Raw genomic sequence first — 19546 nt, forward strand, 5'->3', positions numbered from 1 at the left:
CACACACACACACACACACACACACACACACATACACACACAGACATGGAGATTCCTGCCTACTTTGGCAGACACTGCCAACAGTCACACACGAGGACGACCTGCACACTCCCAACTCTGAGGGTCATGCGTCATTCACAGGCTGCACAGAGGAGGGTTTGGAGGTTGCATTAGCTTGGATGCAGGGCCACAGGGCCCTGGGGGGCCCCCAGAGAGGTCGCCAGTGCTGGCAGGCTGGCCAGGACCTTTACTCTTGCATTTTTAAAACTGTGACTGCAGATTGGAAAAGCCATACCCATCGGTGTCCTTGAGGGCCTTTCTGTCCACAGACACAGCTGGTCAGGCGAATAAAGAAGCACTGAGTGAACAACGTGCCCTGGTGAGAATAAAACCCTGACGAACATTGACCCTCGCGTGGAGAAAAGCAGCTGTGAATGAAAAGGATCAAAAAGAGAGGAGCATCGACACACTCAGACAGAAAACAACATGCAAGGACACAATTAGAGGATGTTCATTCGTTTAATAAGATGCAAGGATTCCACAGCAATTACGGTCTAGTTGAATCATGTCCACTCTAGCAGTGCAGTCACAGAATGGGTTGAGGGTGGAGACCTCAGGGGACCTCCACAGGGCGCCTCCACGTCCAGTGCCTGCTGGAGCTACCGCAATGGAAGCAACTGACCGTGCCGTTACAGACTGACCAGCCCTCTCCTACGTTATAATGAGAACTGACTGCTAGAAACACTTACGCATAAAAAAATCCACATCAGCACTGAGGTGATTGTGTAACCATTCAGCAGTTCCAGGCAAATTAAACAATTTCTAAAGCGAGGATGCAGGGAGTGCGTGTGTGTGTGTGTGTGTGTGTGTGTGAGTGTGTCATGTGTCACTGGCCCAAATGAAGGCCAGCTGGATGAGAGACCTTGGCAGTGTGGCGGGGGATTTGGGGAGTCATCCTACAGGGATCGTCACTGCAGGAACAGGAATGGCAGGAAAATCCCATTGCCGCCTTTTGACTGGGAGGCGTCGGGATGTCACGCAGAGTGGCGACCAGCGGGGGGCTAGTTATCCAATGTCAGGATCTTGCACACAAACGGGAAAGCCTTGTCACAGCTGTTGTCGTTCCAGGACCTCAGCGCTGCCAGAGAAGAGGACGAAATTAATGGGATGCCTCGAATTTGGAAAGAGATGTGCCTGGTTTAGCGACAAAAGGCAGGGACTGCGCATGCTCGGACAGAAGACGCACCGCTGTTGGACCTGTACCAGATCTCCACGCAGTCCTCCTGCTCTGGGATGCGGTGGATGCCGTCGTCGGGTTGGTTGCCGTCCCAGTAGCTGTACTCGTATGGCGAACCATCGGTCCATTCCAACATGCCCTCCTGCAGACACACCCACAGCAGCCGAGTGACAGCGTTTTCCCGCCTTTTTTTTGGGCACGATCAGCATTCCACAGCAGGACAACAGGATGTGGACCAGCACAAGCTACTGACTGGCAAGGGTGCTTCAACACGAGGAACTCACACACGAACACGCACAGACTCGGTCCGCGTCTTTCTGAGGGTCCAAGTGACCCGAGCGCTCTAGAAAATTCCCCAAGAAGGACGGGGCACATTCTCTTGTTGGATCGGAGACGCATTTAGAGCTATGAACCAGCGTGGTGGGCATGCGCTCCACCTCGGCTAAGATACCACTGTTTCCTTTGTACCAGCATCCGTAACTGATTAGATGACAGTAGAATCTTTTTCATGGGTTTTCCACTCAGTAGATTTATAGACTTGGTTTGGCCGTTACAAGGCGCTCAGGTCATATGTTGCATTTGTGTCCGTGAGGAGCTATTATTCCATTTTATCAATAAATAGATCAATAAATTCTGCATTATTCTGCTTATTTCTTGAAGCGTCTGTCTTATTAGGGAACAGAGAAGCAGTTTATCTCATGGTTGATGTAAATCCTTTACTGCAAGTAATGCCCACAAGTGACAAGTGATGCCCACCTATGACAGTCATAAACGCCTACTGATGTATTCACACTTATATGCCGAGCTGCTGTGAAATACTGAAGAGTTAGAGGAGGAAGAGTTAGAGGAGGAAGAGGAGGAGGGCTCGCTCATGGATGCCTACCTGTCTCCTGTCATGCAGGCCAATCCAGATATCTGTCGGTATCCCCGGGACACGGCTGTTCACTAGATCGTAAACAAACACGTTCTCCTCCCAGCTGTGCAACAGAGCAGATGACTCAAAGGCATGTAAAAGAAAAAAATATCCACAAACCCTCCCATTGCCTCGGTTACCTGTGGACAGAGGTGAGTTTGGCTGATCTGTAGCCGTTGGAGAACTCGGCGCAGTACAGATCCGCCTCGGCCCACGTGCGGTTCAGAGGGAAGAATCGGTAGCAGTGCCCCTGGAACTCAGTCCAGAAGAGGGGGCAGAGGGCCGCGAGGCTGGACCCCGGCAGGTGCAAGGGCAGCGCTGTGAAGCAGGGAGCTCTTACTGAGAGAACAACTACTGCACAGAGTTGCACTACTGATTCTTTAGTACTGACGCTGTACTAAACAGTAGACCTGATTCTCTAATACTGACTCTGTATAGAAAACTTGTATTATCTATTGTAGTACTAACTCTTTACTCACTAGTACTACTGTCTCTGTAGCACTAACTCTGTACTCACTAGTACTATTGTATCTGTAGCACTAACTCTGTACTCACTAGTACTATTGTATCTGTAGTACTAACTCTGTACTCACTAGTACTATTGTATCTGTAGTACTAACTCTTTACTCACTTCTACTATTATCTCTGTAGTACTAACTCTTCGCTCAGTAGTACTATTGTCTCTGTAGTACTAACTCTGTACTCACTCGTACTATTGTCTCTGTCGTATTCACTCTTTACTCACTAGTACTATTGTCTCTGTAGTACTAACTCTGTACTCACTAGTACTATTGTTTTTGTAGTACTAACTCTTTACTCACTAGTACTATTGTCTCTGTAGTACTAACTCTTTACTCACTAGTACTATTGTCTCCATAGTACTAACTCTTTACTCACTAGTACTATTTTCTCTGTAGTACTAACTCTGCACTCACTAGTACTATTGTCTCTGTAGTACTAACTCTTTACTCACTGGTACTATTGTCTCTGTGGTACTAACTCTGTACTCACTAGTACTACTGTCTCTGTAATACTAACTCTGCACTGTGCCCATTGTACACATATGTATACATTGTACTAGTTTATATATATGTATATTCTAAATCTCTGTCATTCTGCTGACATGACAGAACTTCAGGTTTATTAGTCGAAACCACATAAAAAACTTTAAAACTAAGCAATCAGATTTAATTTTGTTTGTATGCTTTTACCGATACAACAACTAAAACCTGTAAGAGAAGTGTAAGCTGATGTTTTATTTCCTTTCTGCCAATTTAAGTACATGAAGCATTCCAGAGACACTCTACAGTGGATCAAAGACTCTATGCTATAATCTGTCATGAATCAATAAAACGTGTTCAGTAATGCTCGCACTAAGAGCTACATAATCAATAAACAGTATAAATGGTCAGAATAATCTAAGAGTGTGAATAAGAAGCTAACAAACAGCATGAGTAGTCACATGTCTCTGCCATAAAGTTATGGTGTATGCGTTGTGTTTCCCGGTGGACGGTCACAGCGGGACTCACCTTGGGTGATCTTGATGTTAGTCGAAGGACTTGCCCATACTAGGAAACTACTGAGCATCGATACCAAGAAAAATTCCCAACAGAGCATTTTCAGAAAGGGCGAGGGGGCTGCTTTGTGTGTTAGCGCGTCCCTGGGCTTCCGAGACAGTGTGTGTGTGTGTGTGTGTATGTTTGTGTGTGTGTGTGTGGGGGGGGGGGGGTGCTGCAGGGCTGAGTGGAGTGTTACACAGGGTGGGTGTGTCTCCCAAAACCCTTTCCTTTGCCAGACTCTTCCCACTTGGATAAGTTCAGAATTCTGATCAGAGACAGAGTGAGAGAGAGAGAGAGTGAGAGAGAGAGAGAGAGAGAGAGAGTGTTAAAATGTAGTGCTGGCGTTGATAAAGTTGAAATCATTGAAAGCCACACACACACACACACACACACACACACACACACACACACACACACACACACATATATATATATATATATATATATATATATATATATATATATATATATATAAACTGTTTAGCAATTCACATTTTCTGCATCTGCAGATCTTTAGGTACATATTGACTATCAGTATACAATGGTTTGATCCGTAATAAGTGCACTATTGTGAAAAACACCAACACCAATAACTCAAAAGCACCAAGAGTACATGTGTCTGATGCAACTGACCTCTGACCTCTGCTCCCAGGCACAAGTGTTCCCAAGCTAGGCTGAGGAACACTCTATACTAACATCGGTATCACGGGAAAGGGCGTCTATGTCCTAAACCTTCCATGCTAAAGTGAATAGGCTCCAGTGTGAACAGAAACATCTCTTAAGCTAATGGTTTGATAATACCGATAGTGCTTCCTGTCTCCTGTCCTGGTGATGAACACAAGCTTTGTTGCTTATACCATTAGACTTGCCATCTTGCTACTGATAGCCAGTCTGCTTTATCTCCAGGCCAGCAGAGGCCTGGGCTATTACAGGCCCCGAGTCCATCTTATCTAAGGGCTAGCCCTCCGCACGGCAGGGGACCAGGACACGGCAGCGGGAGTCGGTCAGAAGCCATTTACTGGAGCAAGGCTTTTCTTCCGACATCCGTGCCGCTCTTTTTCAAATAAGCTGCACTATAATCCCGGCGGCCAGACAGTGGTCGACGAGGGCTTCATAATAAGGGGCAAAGAAAGAGAAAGAGAGAGAGAGATGGCCCACGCAGGCACCCCTTTGCCTGCTGAGGGTATGAGAGGGTGGATTTGCAAACTCCAGGTCAGTCAGCAGGGACTTTGTGTCTCTCATATGTGGGACGACTCCATCACAGCTTCTGCTGCACTTACTCGCCTCCTCCAAAGTTCTTGGGGAAATTATTTATTTCTTTTTGCCTATCTTCTCCAAGTCACGTCACCAACCTCCTCATGCGTTACTGGCTGCGTCCAAGAGCCATGTGAAAGAAAGGAACTCCGACATGTGGCTCTGCTAAAAATATCCCTTCCTATTGATTTTGAGTCAGTTCACAGAACTGTACATACGCTGCAGAGCATCACCTGCCTCGGTCACGGAAACCACTCCAAAACGTTTGATGCCTTCAGCGTTTGGGAATCAGTCATACCAAGCTAAGCACTGCAAAAGCCCACCTGTGGGTTTTTTTTTTCTGTTCAGCGTAATTCTTTTAAATACTTGATGGTTCTGGTTCAAAGAGCAATCTCTTGCTTGTGCATCGTGGCCAGCGATGCATGGAAATGACGTTGGAGATCGGGCCCAGACGGGAGGCAGCTGTAGGGCTGGGCCTGTCCTGTAGCGGAGCCCTGATTGCACAGCTCAGCATGCTGGTTAACAAGGCTGGGACTTCTCCCACCCTCCGGCCCCCAGTTCCCACTGCAGTAAAGTGTGATGAAGCAGCACTGCCTGCCTATGTGGCAGACCCCTTCCTGACAGGCTGTTTCAGCATGGTAGCTGCTGACCCAAGACCATCCGGCTCTGCGTTGCCATAAAATCGCCGATATATTACAGAAGACAGCGGGCAAGCAGAACGGCACTGGCGAGGTTTTTTGTTCCAGTCCTGCAGGGGAAACTTAGGCTGTGCCGCCACTCATCAGGCCCCAATCAAACCCCAAGCGCTGCAACAAGATCGTTCCGGGCCTGAAAAATAGTCAGCAGGGTCTTCCGGTGACGAATGCCAATCGATATCCCATCTCACCCGTTAAAAGTGTTCAATATAAGAATCCAGTCGTAAGCGTTTTGGATCTCCCACTAAAACCAGGGGGGATGCAGTGGGTTGGTGGCTAACGTCGACTTTGTAACTTACTGGAGGACCTGCAGCTTTGCAGGTCTGAGAGCACCAGGCCTTGGAAGTGAGTGGGTGAGGTAGCTCATCTCCTCCAGGGCGTGTAGAGCAGTCCTGACTGTCTTGATCAAGAGCACTAACTACGTCGGCTGTGTCCTTGCAATGATGGGAAGCGAAGAGGAAAAGCATACCCTCAGATACAGGCCTCTTTGACTCGGTTTACCCAGAAGTGAGGGAATATTAACTCATCTGGAACCATTCTGGTCAGATGTTTTAAACAGAGAGCTTTTTTTTTCCTCAGTCCATGGCTGTCATCTTCATGATCATCCATGAAGCCGCCTGACAGACTGCTGCAGTGCTGTTGCTTAGCAACTTGGCGTGTAAGTTAGATGGAAGCCAAGACAAGGCATAGTATACAGTTGATACATAGCTGTTCAGTTCAGCCCATCTCATTGAGATAGACCTCTTCCGTGGTAAAAACAGATGCAGGGCTTTAAAATGATGGCGAGATTCAAAGCAAAAAAACACTGTTTTGAAACTACAGTTATTTGTTGGTTCTAAGAGGACACTGCAATTTATTTCGACTCTGTGCTGCCACCCTATGGCGGCATATGGTTCTACATGGTTGTACTGGGTGTGGTAGCTTTGGCAAAATTAGGTATTTGATAGGGTTTCAGGTAAAACCAGTAACAGGTAAGTAGTTCAAATAAGATAAATATATACATGTTTCATCTGAATGTAGTTTTCTTTAAAAAATATCAAGTCTATGAAACAGCACTCAAATTTATTGACTGAACTAGTTATAGACACACACGGTATGCCTTTACTGTGTAATAAATTATTGGTGTCATATAAAGATGAATCCAAAGTTGTAATTAAACTATCAATTGGTAGTAATAAATTACAAAATTAAAACCTGAAAACCTTTGGCTGTCGTATTTATCCATTTGAAGATTCGAATGACAGAGTGAGAATGCCTACCGATAGAGTTAACTGCTGGGTTATATGGGAGTACAGTGTTAACTGCTGTGTTATATGGGAGTACAGTGTTAACTGCTGCGTTATATGGGAGTACAATGTTAACTGCTGGGTTATATGGGAGTACAGTGTTAACTGCTGTGTTATATGGGAGTACAGTGTTAACTGCTGCGTTATATGGGAGTACAATGTTAACTGCTGGGTTATATGGGAGTACAGTGTTAACTGCTGCGTTATATGGGAGTACAGTGTTAACTGCTGGGTTATATGGGAGTACAATGTTAACTGCTGGGTTATATGGGAGTACAGTGTTAACTGCTGCGTTATATGGGAGTACAGTGTTAACTGCTGCGTTATATGGGAGTAGTGTTAACTGCTGGGTTATATGGGAGTACAGTGTTAACTGCTGGGTTATATGGGAGTACAGTGTTAACTGCTGGGTTATATGGGAGTACAGTGTTAACTGCTGCGTTATATGGGAGTACAGTGTTAACTGCTGCGTTATATGGGAGTACAGTGTTAACTGCTGGGTTATATGGGAGTACAGTGTTAACTGCTGGGTTATATGGGAGTACAGTGTTAACTGCTGCGTTATATGGGAGTACAGTGTTAACTGCTGCGTTATATGGGAGTACAGTGTTAACTGCTGGGTTATATGGGAGTACAGTGTTAACTGCTGGGTTATATGGGAGTACAGTGTTAACTGCTGCGTTATATGGGAGTACAGTGTTAACTGCTGCGTTATATGGGAGTACAGTGTTAACTGCTGCGTTATATGGGAGTACAGTGTTAACTGCTGGGTTATATGGGAGTACAGTGTTAACTGCTGCGTTATATGGGAGTACAGTGTTAACTGCTGGGTTATATGGGAGTACAGTGTTAACTGCTGCGTTATATGGGAGTACAGTGTTAACTGCTGGGTTATATGGGAGTACAGTGTTAACTGCTGGGTTATATGGGAGTACAGTGTTAACTGCTGGGTTATATGGGAGTACAGTGTTAACTGCTGCGTTATATGGGAGTACAGTGTTAACTGCTGCGTTATATGGGAGTACAGTGTTAACTGCTGGGTTATATGGGAGTACAGTGTTAACTGCTGCGTTATATGGGAGTACGGTGTTAACTGCTGCGTTATATGGGAGTACAGTGTTAACTGCTGGGTTATATGGGAGTACAGTGTTAACTGCTGGGTTATATGGGAGTACAGTGTTAACTGCTGCGTTATATGGGAGTACAGTGTTAACTGCTGCGTTATATGGGAGTACAGTGTTAACTGCTGCGTTATATGGGAGTACAGTGATGATGTATCATGTCATTACCCTTTCCCTTCATTCATACCCTGGAAGTTAATATTTGCTAAAGAGTGCAGTGACCTTTTACCCTGGTAAGGGCACGCAAAGAACACGCTGGATTTCTTTGGCAAGGGTTAAAGGGTTTCTTGGCATGCAAAATGATTTTGAATGATTTATTTTCGTTTTCTCCGCATATAATTGCATTATACATATAATGTATAATGTCCCTGCACATTCTCTCCCTCGCATGCCTTGTCTCTAGGCAACCACTCATATAGAGAATCTAACTAAATAGGAACGAAACGTTTTCTCGATGAAGTGAGATGGAATTGAAATCACAGTTTTCTGTAGATCGTTTCACAGATTGTTATTTTTTTAATTGCATACTCGAATTCTATCATTAGATTTTTAGAGCGCCATGGTCGCAGGCATGACTTTCGAGCAGAATTCAAAGTAAAAACATCTAGTGCTCTCCAGCTCGTTTTTTAAACACGCCGTGGAATGAATTTTATTACTATGTTGAAAAATGCCAGTTACCTAAAGCGGAGACATGCACGTAGTTCCAGATATTGACCAGTAGGTGTCACTGCCACGGCGGGTAAAAGCATTCACACGTCTGGGCACTGTGAAGAAATTGGAGAAATTGGAGAAATAGAGGGAGGGTCAGGCCGCTTGTTCGCACTTTTAAACACGGACTGTTTCGAAGTGTTTCGCCGCTTTGCCTGTTTATGCATGGGCACAGTATACATTTTGGTTAGAGTTTTGGTTGCTTGTGGACCTTCCCCGTGGTGAGCGGGTCATGCTGTCCTGGCGAAGGTAATGAGCCGCAAAGCCCTCGGGTCTCGGCTTAGCAGCGCCCATAAACTGCACCGGAACTGGAATGATTGGCAGACCAGGTTGGTATCGCTCCGTCGTTGAGTGTTTCTACCACAGCCCGCGGTTTCAGCAGGCCTAACCTTCGCCACTTTATTTAGCTAGGCTGTTAGCATTCCCTCCACGTGAGGAAGAACAGGTGCTTATCTTAGATTATACCTTTACATTATACATCTATAATTATTTACGTCTAAAGAGCCTTAGTGTATCATTTGCAAAAATCCTATCGCGGCTGAAGCAGTAGCGCTTGCTGTAGGACTTTATAGCCCTACATTTCCCCCTATGCTAGTTAGCTAGCCAGCTTCGTTAGCTGGCAAGCTAACGCTGAAAACAACAAACGTTATTTTTGCTTCTGGGGAAAAGCTGCCGCTTCTGATGCTATAACAACAGATCATACTCCTCGGTGTTTCAGCGTGATCCGTTCAATTGTCCTTTCGTCGTAGTCGGAGAAACAAACGACGGCGATCTAGCGACGGTTAGCTGGGCTGGCTAGCATGCTATTTAAGATCGCTAACCTGGCTAGCTTGCCTGAATACCTTGGCTGTAACACAACTGGCCCACGCACTGACGAGCAGCTTTAGCTTGTGCCCAGCTATTTCAACTGTTGTTTATTTTCTGGAGGTCGACGTTTCGGACAAAATCTGACCAGCTCAGTTTTCTTTGGCGTGCTATGTTTTGTAAAGCCAGCCAGCTACAAGCTTCTCCGGACGATAACTGGTTAGCAATGCTAGCTTAGCTGTCATTTTTTCAAACGTCCTGTACTGGATTTCATGGCTTATTGGTGTAAATTCGTCAACGAGTCGTTTCTCTCTGCATTTCTAAATGCTGTTGTTTTTTTTTACACTAGCATACTAGCTAGGTATCTTAAGTCCGTTTAGTTTGTTGTTCGTATTGCTCACCGTTGCTTATACCAGCCCGTTAGCTGCATAGCCAGTAGCGCTAACGAGAGCTAGCAAGCTAGGAGAACTAAGCGTCGATGTTTAAAACTAGACAGCAGGACAGCTGACAATTGTTTGAAATGGTAGATTAGATAAATGGAAGAAGTTCCAACAAGGAGTAGATGGCTAGCTCATACACCCCTTTTGGTGGGTAGGTTAGTTAGCCTGCAAGCTAACATGTACCTGAAATCTTGTGAACGATAATGTTTACTCGTTTCTCATGAAACGTGCGCCATAGGCTGTAATGTTGTGAAACAGTATGCTTTAACAATCAGCTAGAGATGGTAACTAGATTAATGTGACATGTATGCCATGTTATTTATTACTCTAGCTACCATCTCTAGGCAGTAAGTGTCAGTCTAGTAATAGACCACTTTGTAATTACTGTGAGTCGTGAAACTGTGTCAATGTATGAGCCACCTGGTTGGCAAGTTATTTGAACTCTCAAGTTGTGCAGTCACTGGCTCTCATGCTTGGTCCTGTTTCATACAGATCACCATCTGTAGTTTTTTTTTTTTTCATATGCTTTGCAAGAGAAACCTTTCTTTATGCAGAACAAGATGCTTTGTCTTTTCATGCCTTAAAGATCCAGATTCCCATCTTAATGCAGTCAGTCCTAAATTTGTTGCTTCAGTGTTTTTAGCATAGTTGTAGGTGTCTATGAAATGTATACAAAAAAGGAAAAATCTGTCATCTTGCCCTTATTTGACTTGTAAATTATTGCGAAACTGTAAGCAAGCAATGAATGATGTCAGTAAAGCCACACTCCTTTAGAAGATTTATTGTATACCGCCTACCTGCTGGTTTCTGCTGATAGTCGTTCATTAAATGGACCAATATTAGAAGACAAAACACGAGCTGTGTGTAAACCAACTATTTTGAGCGTTGAAGTATTGTCCTTTATTGCCAAAACGTCTTTTTTTTTTTTTTTTTTTTTTTTTTTTTATCTTTGAGTAAACCATGTGCTTTGACTTGTGAGTCAATATCATAGCCTGACCCGACACATCTGAGCAGTGTGTGGGATGTTTCTGTATTTGCCTTCGTGAGACGCCCTCTCGTTGATTGGCTGCATGTCGTGTGCGTTTCAGAGGCGACAGCGTGCCAGCCAGCCAGGAAGGTGTGAAGTGTAGTGTCTCCAGAGACCACGGTTTAGCAGCTCTCTACGCCACTCCACCCTCTGATCAGCCTGCCACCGCACCACTGCACAATGCTGTCTTCACTCCCTCCACTGTGCTGGAAGAAGGAGGTGTGTTCCGCATCCCCCAGCTTGCATGGAGCCCAGCTCCTGAAATGCCTGCTCTGCGTGCGGCTCTGAAGCGGTGCCGTGGTGCCCGGCTGGCACGGCCTGATCGGGATTGCTTGATAATTGCCTTTATGTGCCCTATTGAAAGATTGCTGAGAAGAAAACGAAACTGAAAGAAAGCCCAGGAGGGTTTGTGTATATTTGGAAAGTACCGTGTTTTCATGTAGGAGCATTGAACTGTGCACCTGTGTGCAGAACCCTTGCGCTGGTTCATACTCTCCATCCTTGTTGTAGGTGGATATGATGCTGACGGAGGCCTCGGGGAAAATACTTTTGGTTGGAAGTCGTTGGGGCAAGAGTTGAGGATCAATAATGTGACCACTGATTTGACCAGTTTTCAGCATGGAAACCGTGCTTTAGCTACAAAGGACATGAGGAAATCACAGGGTAGGTGTGCTGGACACACACTTATCTTGCGCTCTGTTCACTTTTATTGCTTCATTTTAAGGTGGCATGTATGTAGAGACATGGTACACTAGTTCTGAACAAACAAATGCTAATTTCACCAGCTATGTGTGTGACGCAGGCAGTGTTTAACCTTTGAGTAAATATAAGCAGGAAGTGTGAGAGCAGCTCAGTTGGTTAAATAGCAGTGTTATTAGTGCAGACATGAGCTCGGAGAGTTGGGACTGTGGTTGGAATGCCAGTCATGCCAGCGCCATTTGTCAGGGCTGTTAATCCTCGCCTTCCAAATTTGGTAGCTATCGTGTGACGGCAGAGACCTAACATGGGTCAGAATCGCTGTCACTAAGAAAACTGTGGGTTGGATTGAGTTGGGGTTTTTTAAATTATTATTTCTGGTCCTCTCTCAGACCGACCGCAGGCTCATTCTGATGAGTCTCGGCTCGCCAATCTTCTGCGGAGGGTGTCTCGGGAGGATGACCGGGACCGTAGGTTGACCACCATGAAACAAATGAGGGAACTTATTGTGCACTCAGAAAACAAGGTGGTAAGTTCAGATGCACTGTACGCAAATCAGTACCTCAACCCTCTGAAAATGCTGAAGATGCTGTTCACGCCCGCACACACCATGAAAACTTCAAGCTTCCGGCTTCATCACGATATTATACGATTCTTTTTATGTTGGAAACACAACAATTTTGTATTCAGCCATATTTATAATTAACAATACAATATGAATCTCCAGTGACACACAGTGAAAAGCCAAATTTTACATGTCTATTTCATTGCACAATAAAGTTCTTTAACATGAGGCTGACCATTAATTAAGGTTTGCTTGATAGGAAATTCTGTGGAGGTTACTGGGCTCTTTCAGCTTTGACCACAAATCAATAGATGAAATGCATTTTACTGAAGGCATCCGTCGTATTAGATGTGATGTTGCACCTCCTAAGATTTCGTTCGTTTTATGCACACTAGCGGTGTTTTTGAATCCGGAAGTGGTTCGTTCAATGGATTTTTTTTTTGTTTTGTTTTGTTTTTTGTTGTTCTTTGACTCAGGTCCTGGTGAAACAGTTGGATACCATTTTGAGCACCCTGAATGACATTTTAAACGAAAGGTACAGTTGCAAACGTGTTCATTTTGAGCAGTGTAAGTTGTGCCCGCTCAGACGGGTGTTTTTAACCTCGCCAGTAGATTCAGGTGGTTGGGCCTCCCTGCTGAGTGTGTGGGCCACCCTGTCCTTACAGCAGTAAACTCCTCCTGGAGCTCCGGCAGGAAGCCGCGTGCTCCCTGGGTCTGCTGTGCGTTGCCCTCAGCTACGAGGCCGAGAAGATCTTCAAGTGGATGTTTGGCAAGTTCAGTGCCTGCGCCAAGGACGAGGTGAAGCTGCTCTACCTTGTGGCAGTGTACAAGGCGCTGGAGACGGCCGGGGAGAAGAAGGCCTTCTCGCCCGTTATGCAGGTACGTGTGTGATGCACTCAGAAATGCAGCAGGAAAGGGCTTGGCAGGCGCTGTCCACAGGCCAGCGGGTTAGTGAGAATGTCCGGTCACGGCCAGAAATGCCAGCATCTCTGGACTTCTCCAAGAAGGTTGTTGCCATTTACAGATTCTTTGGTGTTCGGATGTCTGTTTCTTTTGTTTACATCGGAGCAACACAAAAAGCTTGGAGGGGGGTCATGTGATATCACTCAACACAGAAGTCCAGAAATGATTGTATGCCCTTATTACCAACACAAGTGGTGCTTGATTTCAGTGATAGATATTTTTTTTAATCCCCCTGCCCAATGCACTCCATTCAATTCAGGTTTATTGTTCTGGGACATGTTTGAAGTCAGGATTTGGGGTGGGGGGTGTGGAATGACTGAGGCTCTTCAAGGACCAGCGTGAAAACCTCTGCTCTGATGGACATCGACATGTTGGAGGTCCTGAAAAGTGCCTGTGTGCTTAACAACCCCTTTCTGGACGTTGAGATGGGAGCCTTTAGATCAGAGGGCCGTACGGCACGTCCCCGTTACACCTGCACGCCACCACCAGAGCCCTTGATCCCTGTTCCACAACCACCCCATGCGTCCTGGGCTCGCAGGGCGCCTCGGTGCCGGGAGATGCAGCTCCGGCGTGTGGCTGTTGTGGGGGCCCGTCACCGAGCTCTGTGTGTCTGGTTGTTTCTGTGCAGCTGGTGATGAGCAGCCTGCAGTCCATCCTGGAGAATCTGGACACCCCGGAGCTGCTGTGTCAGAGTGTGAAGTGCATTCTGCTGGTGGCTCACTGCTACCCACACATCTTCAGCACCAACTTCAGAGTAAATATCCTCTCTCTCTCTCTCTCTCTCTCTCTCTCTCTCTCTCTCTCTCTCTCTCTCTCTCTCTCTCTCCATCCCTCTCTCTCTGTGAAGGACAGGTGCTCATGTCATGATTCGCCCTTTGTTTCAGGACACTGTGGACATTCTTGTGGGTTGGCATATAGATCACACTCAGAAGCAGTCTCTGACTCTACAGGTGTCTGGTAAGAGTGTGGGGTGTGTGTGGGGGGTGGGGGGGGGGGGGGGGTGTTCCAGCTGCTGAAGGGATGAAGGTAGTTTGCGTGTTTCCACCCAGGTTGGCTGCAGAGCCTGGAGCAGTTTTGGGTGGCGGACTTGGCTTTCTCTACCACTCTTCTGGGGCAGTTTCTGGAAGACATGGAAGCCTATGCAGAGGTAAAAAACCAAACAAACAAAAATCCACAACTGTTGAAAAACGGTCTTTGTATGTGTGTTTTGACGGTTCCTCTGAGCCCATGGGCTGTCCTTGTCCTCAGGACCTGAGTCAGGTGGTATCGGGGGAGGTGGTGGACGAGGATGTGCCGCCGCCCACCGTGTCTCTACCCAAGCTGGCGGCGCTCCTGAGGGTCTTCAGCACGGTGGTGCGAAGCATTGGGGAACGCTTCAATCCCATCCGCGGCCCTCCCATCACGGAGGCCTACGTCACCGATGTGAGGCTCCCACGCACACGGCTTTGGGCATGATGGTGTCACAGTTCAGTTGGCAGAATGAAGCTACTGGGCAAATTGCAATTGTTTGGCTTTTTGTGTTATGCTTTAGGCTGTAGATCAGTGACACAAAACAGCCTCAGAGGTGTCCGTGTAGGCTGTAGAACAGAGCTCGTTACATCACAGCCTGCAAGGTGCAGGTTTACGTCAGTCAGGCGTGATGACAGTGGCCAACCAGTTACATCAATCATTTAATCAACTACAAAGGTTCAGATATGAGTACTACTGCACTAGAGTAACCATCACAGGACACGTAATGATGTAATCCCTTCAGAATAAGCTCTTGATGTAGGTCATAATGCAGTAATTCTGAGTACAAGTATGTGACTACATTTATCAAATATGTTTGTGTAGTTGTGGTCAACGGGGTGTGACGAACACAAGCTGATCTCAGATGAGTGCTACCGTGCTAGTCTCTGAAGAGGCTTTTGTCCTGCAGAGGGGTGTTCCCACCCTAATCTCATACCCCATTCAGTTAAGCAAAGCTGTAACATCTGAATATTAGGGCCTGGTGTGTTAGCTGGGTAGGGAAAAAAACTACACGGAGTGAGTCCAGGAACCAGTGTCGTAGGAGTATTGTAAGGCGTAATTATACGTGTGCTATCTAAAGGGGGCGGGGTTAACGAGTTTAAATCGAAGCGCTTTTTATACTTGTCCAAATTTATTGTTGCGTTTCTGCAGCTGTGAATTAAAAAATGGTAAAATTGCGCTCGCTGTCCCGCAACAGGTCTTGAACCGCGTGTTGGCGTGCGTCAAGGCGGCCAAGCAGGTGTTCTTCTCGGAGGCCGTGCTGACAGCGGGGAACGAGTGCGTGTGCGTACTGCTGATGAGCGTGGACCCCAACAGTCTGCTGGCTGGCGCGGTGATCTCCTACGGCTTGGACCAGCTGGACAGCTGCCGATCCTGCAGCCCGGAGTATAGCGTGGCAGTCCTCAACCTGCTCACGCTGGTGAGACTCGAACCCGGGCGGGGTTATGGGGGGAGCAGAGGGACCCGGGACCCTCCTGTCACTAAAGAAGCAGGGAGACCTGCTTGTATGAGCTCATATAAGTAATGTTGGCTTACCTGCGGACAAGGGTTACGTCCCAAACTGGGTACTGTGCACTACGTACTTAATTGTACTTACTACTTTCAAACGAGCGTGGAACATTTTTGGTTACCAATACAGAGGGATGCTCCCTGACCATTGAACTTCATGGCAAAAGCCTTTGACTCGCCACATTGGTCTCATGTTAAGCACTGTACTTACACTTAAACCAATCAGTTGCATTTTTTTTCATTCTCTAAAATGGCTTTTCTGTAAAGCAGGTTACAGTGTTAGAGTTCCTCCTCCGTCTTTTGTCCCTGTAGATTGTTGAGCAGATAAACACCAAGCTCCCTGCTACGTTTGTGGAAAAGCTCCTGGCCCCGACGTCCCAGCTTCTGGAGCTGCGCTTCCACCGGGAGCGAGAGGTACGGCGTAAATGTTCCCACCTTCTTCCAAGACCTCACCATGCACGCATCTCCTTCTGTCTTGCTCTCCCCTCCATGTCCAAGCTCACGTCTTGCGGTCTTGTGGCTTGCAGGTGATGGTGGCGGCCCACGCCGTGTATCAGGCCCTGCTGAGTCTGAAGAACATCCCCATCCTGGAGGCGGCGTATAAGCTGGTTCTGGGCGAGATGGGTTGTGCCCTCAACAGCCTGCGGGACCTTCTGGGCCTGCCAGCCGTCTGTCCTCACATCCAGCACCCGGCCTTCGCCTCCCTGAGCCTCAGCCCCGAGAGAGCCGAGTTCACCCTCATCTTCAACCTCAGCGCCCTCACGACCATCGGCAACACCAAGAACTCCCTCATCGGGGTAACGACCCCATGCCTGGCGCTCTGTTTGATGTCTGCGTTTTGTTTGCTTGTTTGATTGATGTAGTTTTCGTTGAACTGACTGGGTGTGTGTTTGTGCTTGTGTGCAGATGTGGGCTCTGTCTCCCACCGTGTTTGCTCTGCTCAGTCAGAACCTGCTGGTGGTTCACAATGAGCTGGCCGTTCACCACCCTGCCATCCAGTATGCTGTTCTCTACACCCTCTACTCCCACTGTACCAGGTACTCCCACCACCTACCAGGCTTCTCACACTCACTGCTCACCTCTTGCTTGTTATCAGGATGTAATATATTGCTGTTTTTGTTGCCTTATTGTCATTCTCTCTCTCTGCCTCCACCACACATCCCACCACCAGACACGACCACTTCATCTCCAGCAGCTTGAGCTCCTCATCGCCCTCTCTGTTCGACGGGGCTGTCATCAGCACGGTTACCACAGCAACCAAGAAGCATTTCGGCACGCTGCTCAGTCTGCTGGGAATGCTGCTGAGTAAAGATCACCTGAACTCGGAGGCCAGGTATACCCAATACCACCCCCCCCCCACCCCCCCGTGGCGCTGCTGGGAATGCTGCTGAGTAAAGATCACCTGAACTCGGAGGCCAGGTATACCCAATACCACCCCCCCCCCACCCCCCCGTGGCGCTTAACGAGGCTTAACGAAGCCCAATGAGCTCTCATTCAGCACATCTCTCAATTAAAGCGCTGTGATGTCGCTCTCGCTCGGGTTGCTGTCATGTTGAATTTCCTGGAGGAGGAAGATATCAGGATGGTGAAAGTGACCCCCCCCCCCCCCCCGTATCAATGTCCCTTGGTTTAATTAAAGCGTCTGTTCTTTGTACAGGAGGCTGCTGCTCACCTGGTCTCTGGAGGTCTCTCTGCTGCTGTTGAAGTCTGAAACATACTCTCCACTTCTCTCCTTGTCCTCCTTTCACAGGTTCTGTAAAGGACTTCTGGCAAATGGTGAGTGGGGGGGGGACATTTTTCAACCACTCCAGTTGCTGAAAACTATATCACAGTATACACCGTACAGCCAAAAGTGCCACCTGACGTTACACTTGCATGAGCCTGTGGGGGGGACCATGGGTGCTAATATGGATTCCCCCCCCCCCCCCCACTGCTCAGTTTCCACTCTTCTGAGAAGGCTTGCTACAAGTCTTTGGAGTGCATCTGTGGGAGTCTCTTTACTTTAAAAGAGCGTTTGTGAGATTAGGCCCTGATGTTGGACCGGAAGACCTGGCTCGCAATCACCATTCCATTCCACCCCAGAGGTGTTCAGTGGGATTGAGGTCAGCACAGAGCAGGCCACTGGAGTTCCTCCACACTAAAGTTGTCCAACCGTGTCATTATGGACCTTGCTTTGTGCACGAGGCCACAGCCCTGCTGGAACAGCTAAGGGCCTTCCTCAAACTTGCCATAAATTCGGAGGCATATGATTATCTAGAATGTCTTTGGGTGCTGTAGCATTAACCTTACCCTCCACTAGAGTGAAGAGGCCCAGTCAAATCCACCAGACTACCGGACACTGAAGCTTGAGCCATCAGTCCCGAGCAGGCGCATGCCTCTCACCTGTAGCTCACCCAGTTGAGCGGGTAGACCATGCTGCTAGGAAGTCCATGGTCATGCGTGCTGTCTTACTGATAGATATGCATGTAGGCCTGCCAAATGCCGTATGTGTTTACATCGCTCCAGTCAACAGAGTGACCTAGAATGTACATGGTGACTGTAAGCTAGTCTGAAGCTCCTTACACAAGTTGTTTGTGCTGATGTTGATTCCAGAAGCTGTTCCTTTTAAAAAAAATTGTTTATTTCTTTTATTATTATTATAATAAATAATAATATTATTATTATTATTATTATTATTATTATTATTTAACACTTAAGGTTGACTGGGCCAGATCTAGCAGGGTAGCAATTTCACAGACTGACTCGTGGCAAAGATGGTGTCCTGTGATGGTGCATATTTAAAGTCACTGAGTACAGCCTGTTCTACTGCAAGGGTGGTGAGGCTGTTCACATACCTTTTGGAGGTAGTTTAGTTGATGTACTGACACATTACTGTTGAATCTCCAGTGAAGGTCACCCTTTTTCTGGCAGCCACACAGAGATGAGTGTCGAGTTGGCCTTGGGGATTTTTGGTATTGACATCACTCTGCTTTTTTTCTTTTTGGTGAAGCATTAAATGAAGAACCCAGCGTGTGCCTACACACTTGCAGCAGCCTGCAAGTTCTCTGCTCTTCCCTGCCAACGGACCTGCTGCAAAGGTCAGGACATGTACACGCACGCACGCACACACACACACACAACTTTCAATACCTGAACTATACAGTACCAGTCCAAGGTTGGGTCACTCCTGGTGTTGAGTTTTCCGTTTTACAGTTTGACCTAAAAACTTCTGCTTCTGTAAGTTCCCTGCCCTGAATGTCCATTGAGCCTTTTGAGCCTGGTCCCTGACGGGAGGTCTGAGCCTGCTTCCTGTTTCCTGTGAAGGTGTGTGGACGTGTGCAGAGTTCAGCTGGTTCACTCGGCTCTTCGAGTCCGGCAGGCCTTTGGCAGGCTGCTGAGGTCCGTCCCGCTGCACGTGGCTCTGAGGTGAGTTCCCCTTCACGTCCCTCCGCCTGGAGCTGTGTACGTAAACACACTTTTGCAGGACCTTTCTGCCTCTTCCGCGGAAAGTAACTGTGTGTGTGTGTTTTTCCCCAGCACGAACTGCAGTCCCACTGAGATCCACCAGATCTCTCTGGCTATCCATCGCCACATGAGCAAAGCGCCCAGCAACACCTTCCACCCCCAGGACTTCTCTGACCTCATCAGCTTCATCCTGTACGGGACGGTTCATCGCAGCGGGTGAGAAGCGCGGGACAGCAGCTTACATTCCATCATAACAGAAACAAACTTGCTGGTCTTCCTTTGGAAAGTGTTTGTGTTTTTGTTTTGCCGATCTAGGA

The 19546-nt window shown here is 47.2% G+C and overlaps 2 protein-coding genes across 5 annotated transcripts in view; one reads left to right on the forward strand and one right to left on the reverse strand.

Moving 5' to 3' along the window:
* The window catches only part of clec19a (C-type lectin domain containing 19A), a 5842-nt gene extending 1983 nt beyond the window's left edge, over positions 1-3859 (reverse strand). Inside the window, exons 1-5 of the mRNA XM_027015697.3 lie at positions 3680-3859; positions 2291-2468; positions 2121-2214; positions 1247-1379; positions 1-1138 (exon numbers count right to left, since the gene is read on the reverse strand). The exon at positions 1-1138 is cut by the window's left edge and continues 1983 nt beyond it. Coding sequence (XP_026871498.1) covers positions 1062-1138; positions 1247-1379; positions 2121-2214; positions 2291-2468; positions 3680-3767 — 570 coding nt within the window. The 5' untranslated portion in view covers positions 3768-3859 and the 3' untranslated portion in view covers positions 1-1061. The remainder of the gene's footprint in view (positions 1139-1246; positions 1380-2120; positions 2215-2290; positions 2469-3679) is intronic.
* Positions 3860-8824: 4965 nt separating this feature from the next.
* The window catches only part of smg1 (SMG1 nonsense mediated mRNA decay associated PI3K related kinase), a 30399-nt gene continuing 19677 nt past the window's right edge, over positions 8825-19546 (forward strand). The window contains exons 1-19 of one of the 4 annotated variants that reach the window (XM_081711544.1): positions 8825-9102; positions 11106-11263; positions 11555-11707; positions 12133-12269; positions 12782-12840; positions 12971-13184; positions 13897-14022; positions 14153-14225; positions 14318-14415; positions 14517-14690; positions 15475-15696; positions 16098-16199; positions 16313-16582; positions 16692-16822; positions 16957-17118; positions 17443-17561; positions 18775-18862; positions 19089-19190; positions 19302-19445. In XM_081711544.1, the coding sequence (XP_081567670.1) occupies positions 9026-9102; positions 11106-11263; positions 11555-11707; positions 12133-12269; positions 12782-12840; positions 12971-13184; positions 13897-14022; positions 14153-14225; positions 14318-14415; positions 14517-14690; positions 15475-15696; positions 16098-16199; positions 16313-16582; positions 16692-16822; positions 16957-17118; positions 17443-17561; positions 18775-18862; positions 19089-19190; positions 19302-19445 (2609 nt within the window). In that variant the 5' untranslated portion in view covers positions 8825-9025. Of the gene's footprint in view, positions 9103-11105; positions 11264-11554; positions 11708-12132; positions 12270-12781; positions 12841-12970; positions 13185-13896; positions 14023-14152; positions 14226-14317; positions 14416-14516; positions 14691-15474; positions 15697-16097; positions 16200-16312; positions 16583-16691; positions 16823-16956; positions 17119-17163; positions 17205-17442; positions 17562-18774; positions 18863-19088; positions 19191-19301; positions 19446-19546 lie in introns of those variants that run through there. The other 3 variants (XM_081711545.1, XM_081711546.1, XM_035533824.2) reach the window with 3 other exon arrangements.

The sequence above is a fragment of the Electrophorus electricus genome, chromosome 3 (genome assembly GCF_041902795.1).
Source record: "Electrophorus electricus isolate QZ-2024a chromosome 3, ASM4190279v1, whole genome shotgun sequence".
Classification (NCBI taxonomy): domain Eukaryota; kingdom Metazoa; phylum Chordata; class Actinopteri; order Gymnotiformes; family Gymnotidae; genus Electrophorus; species Electrophorus electricus.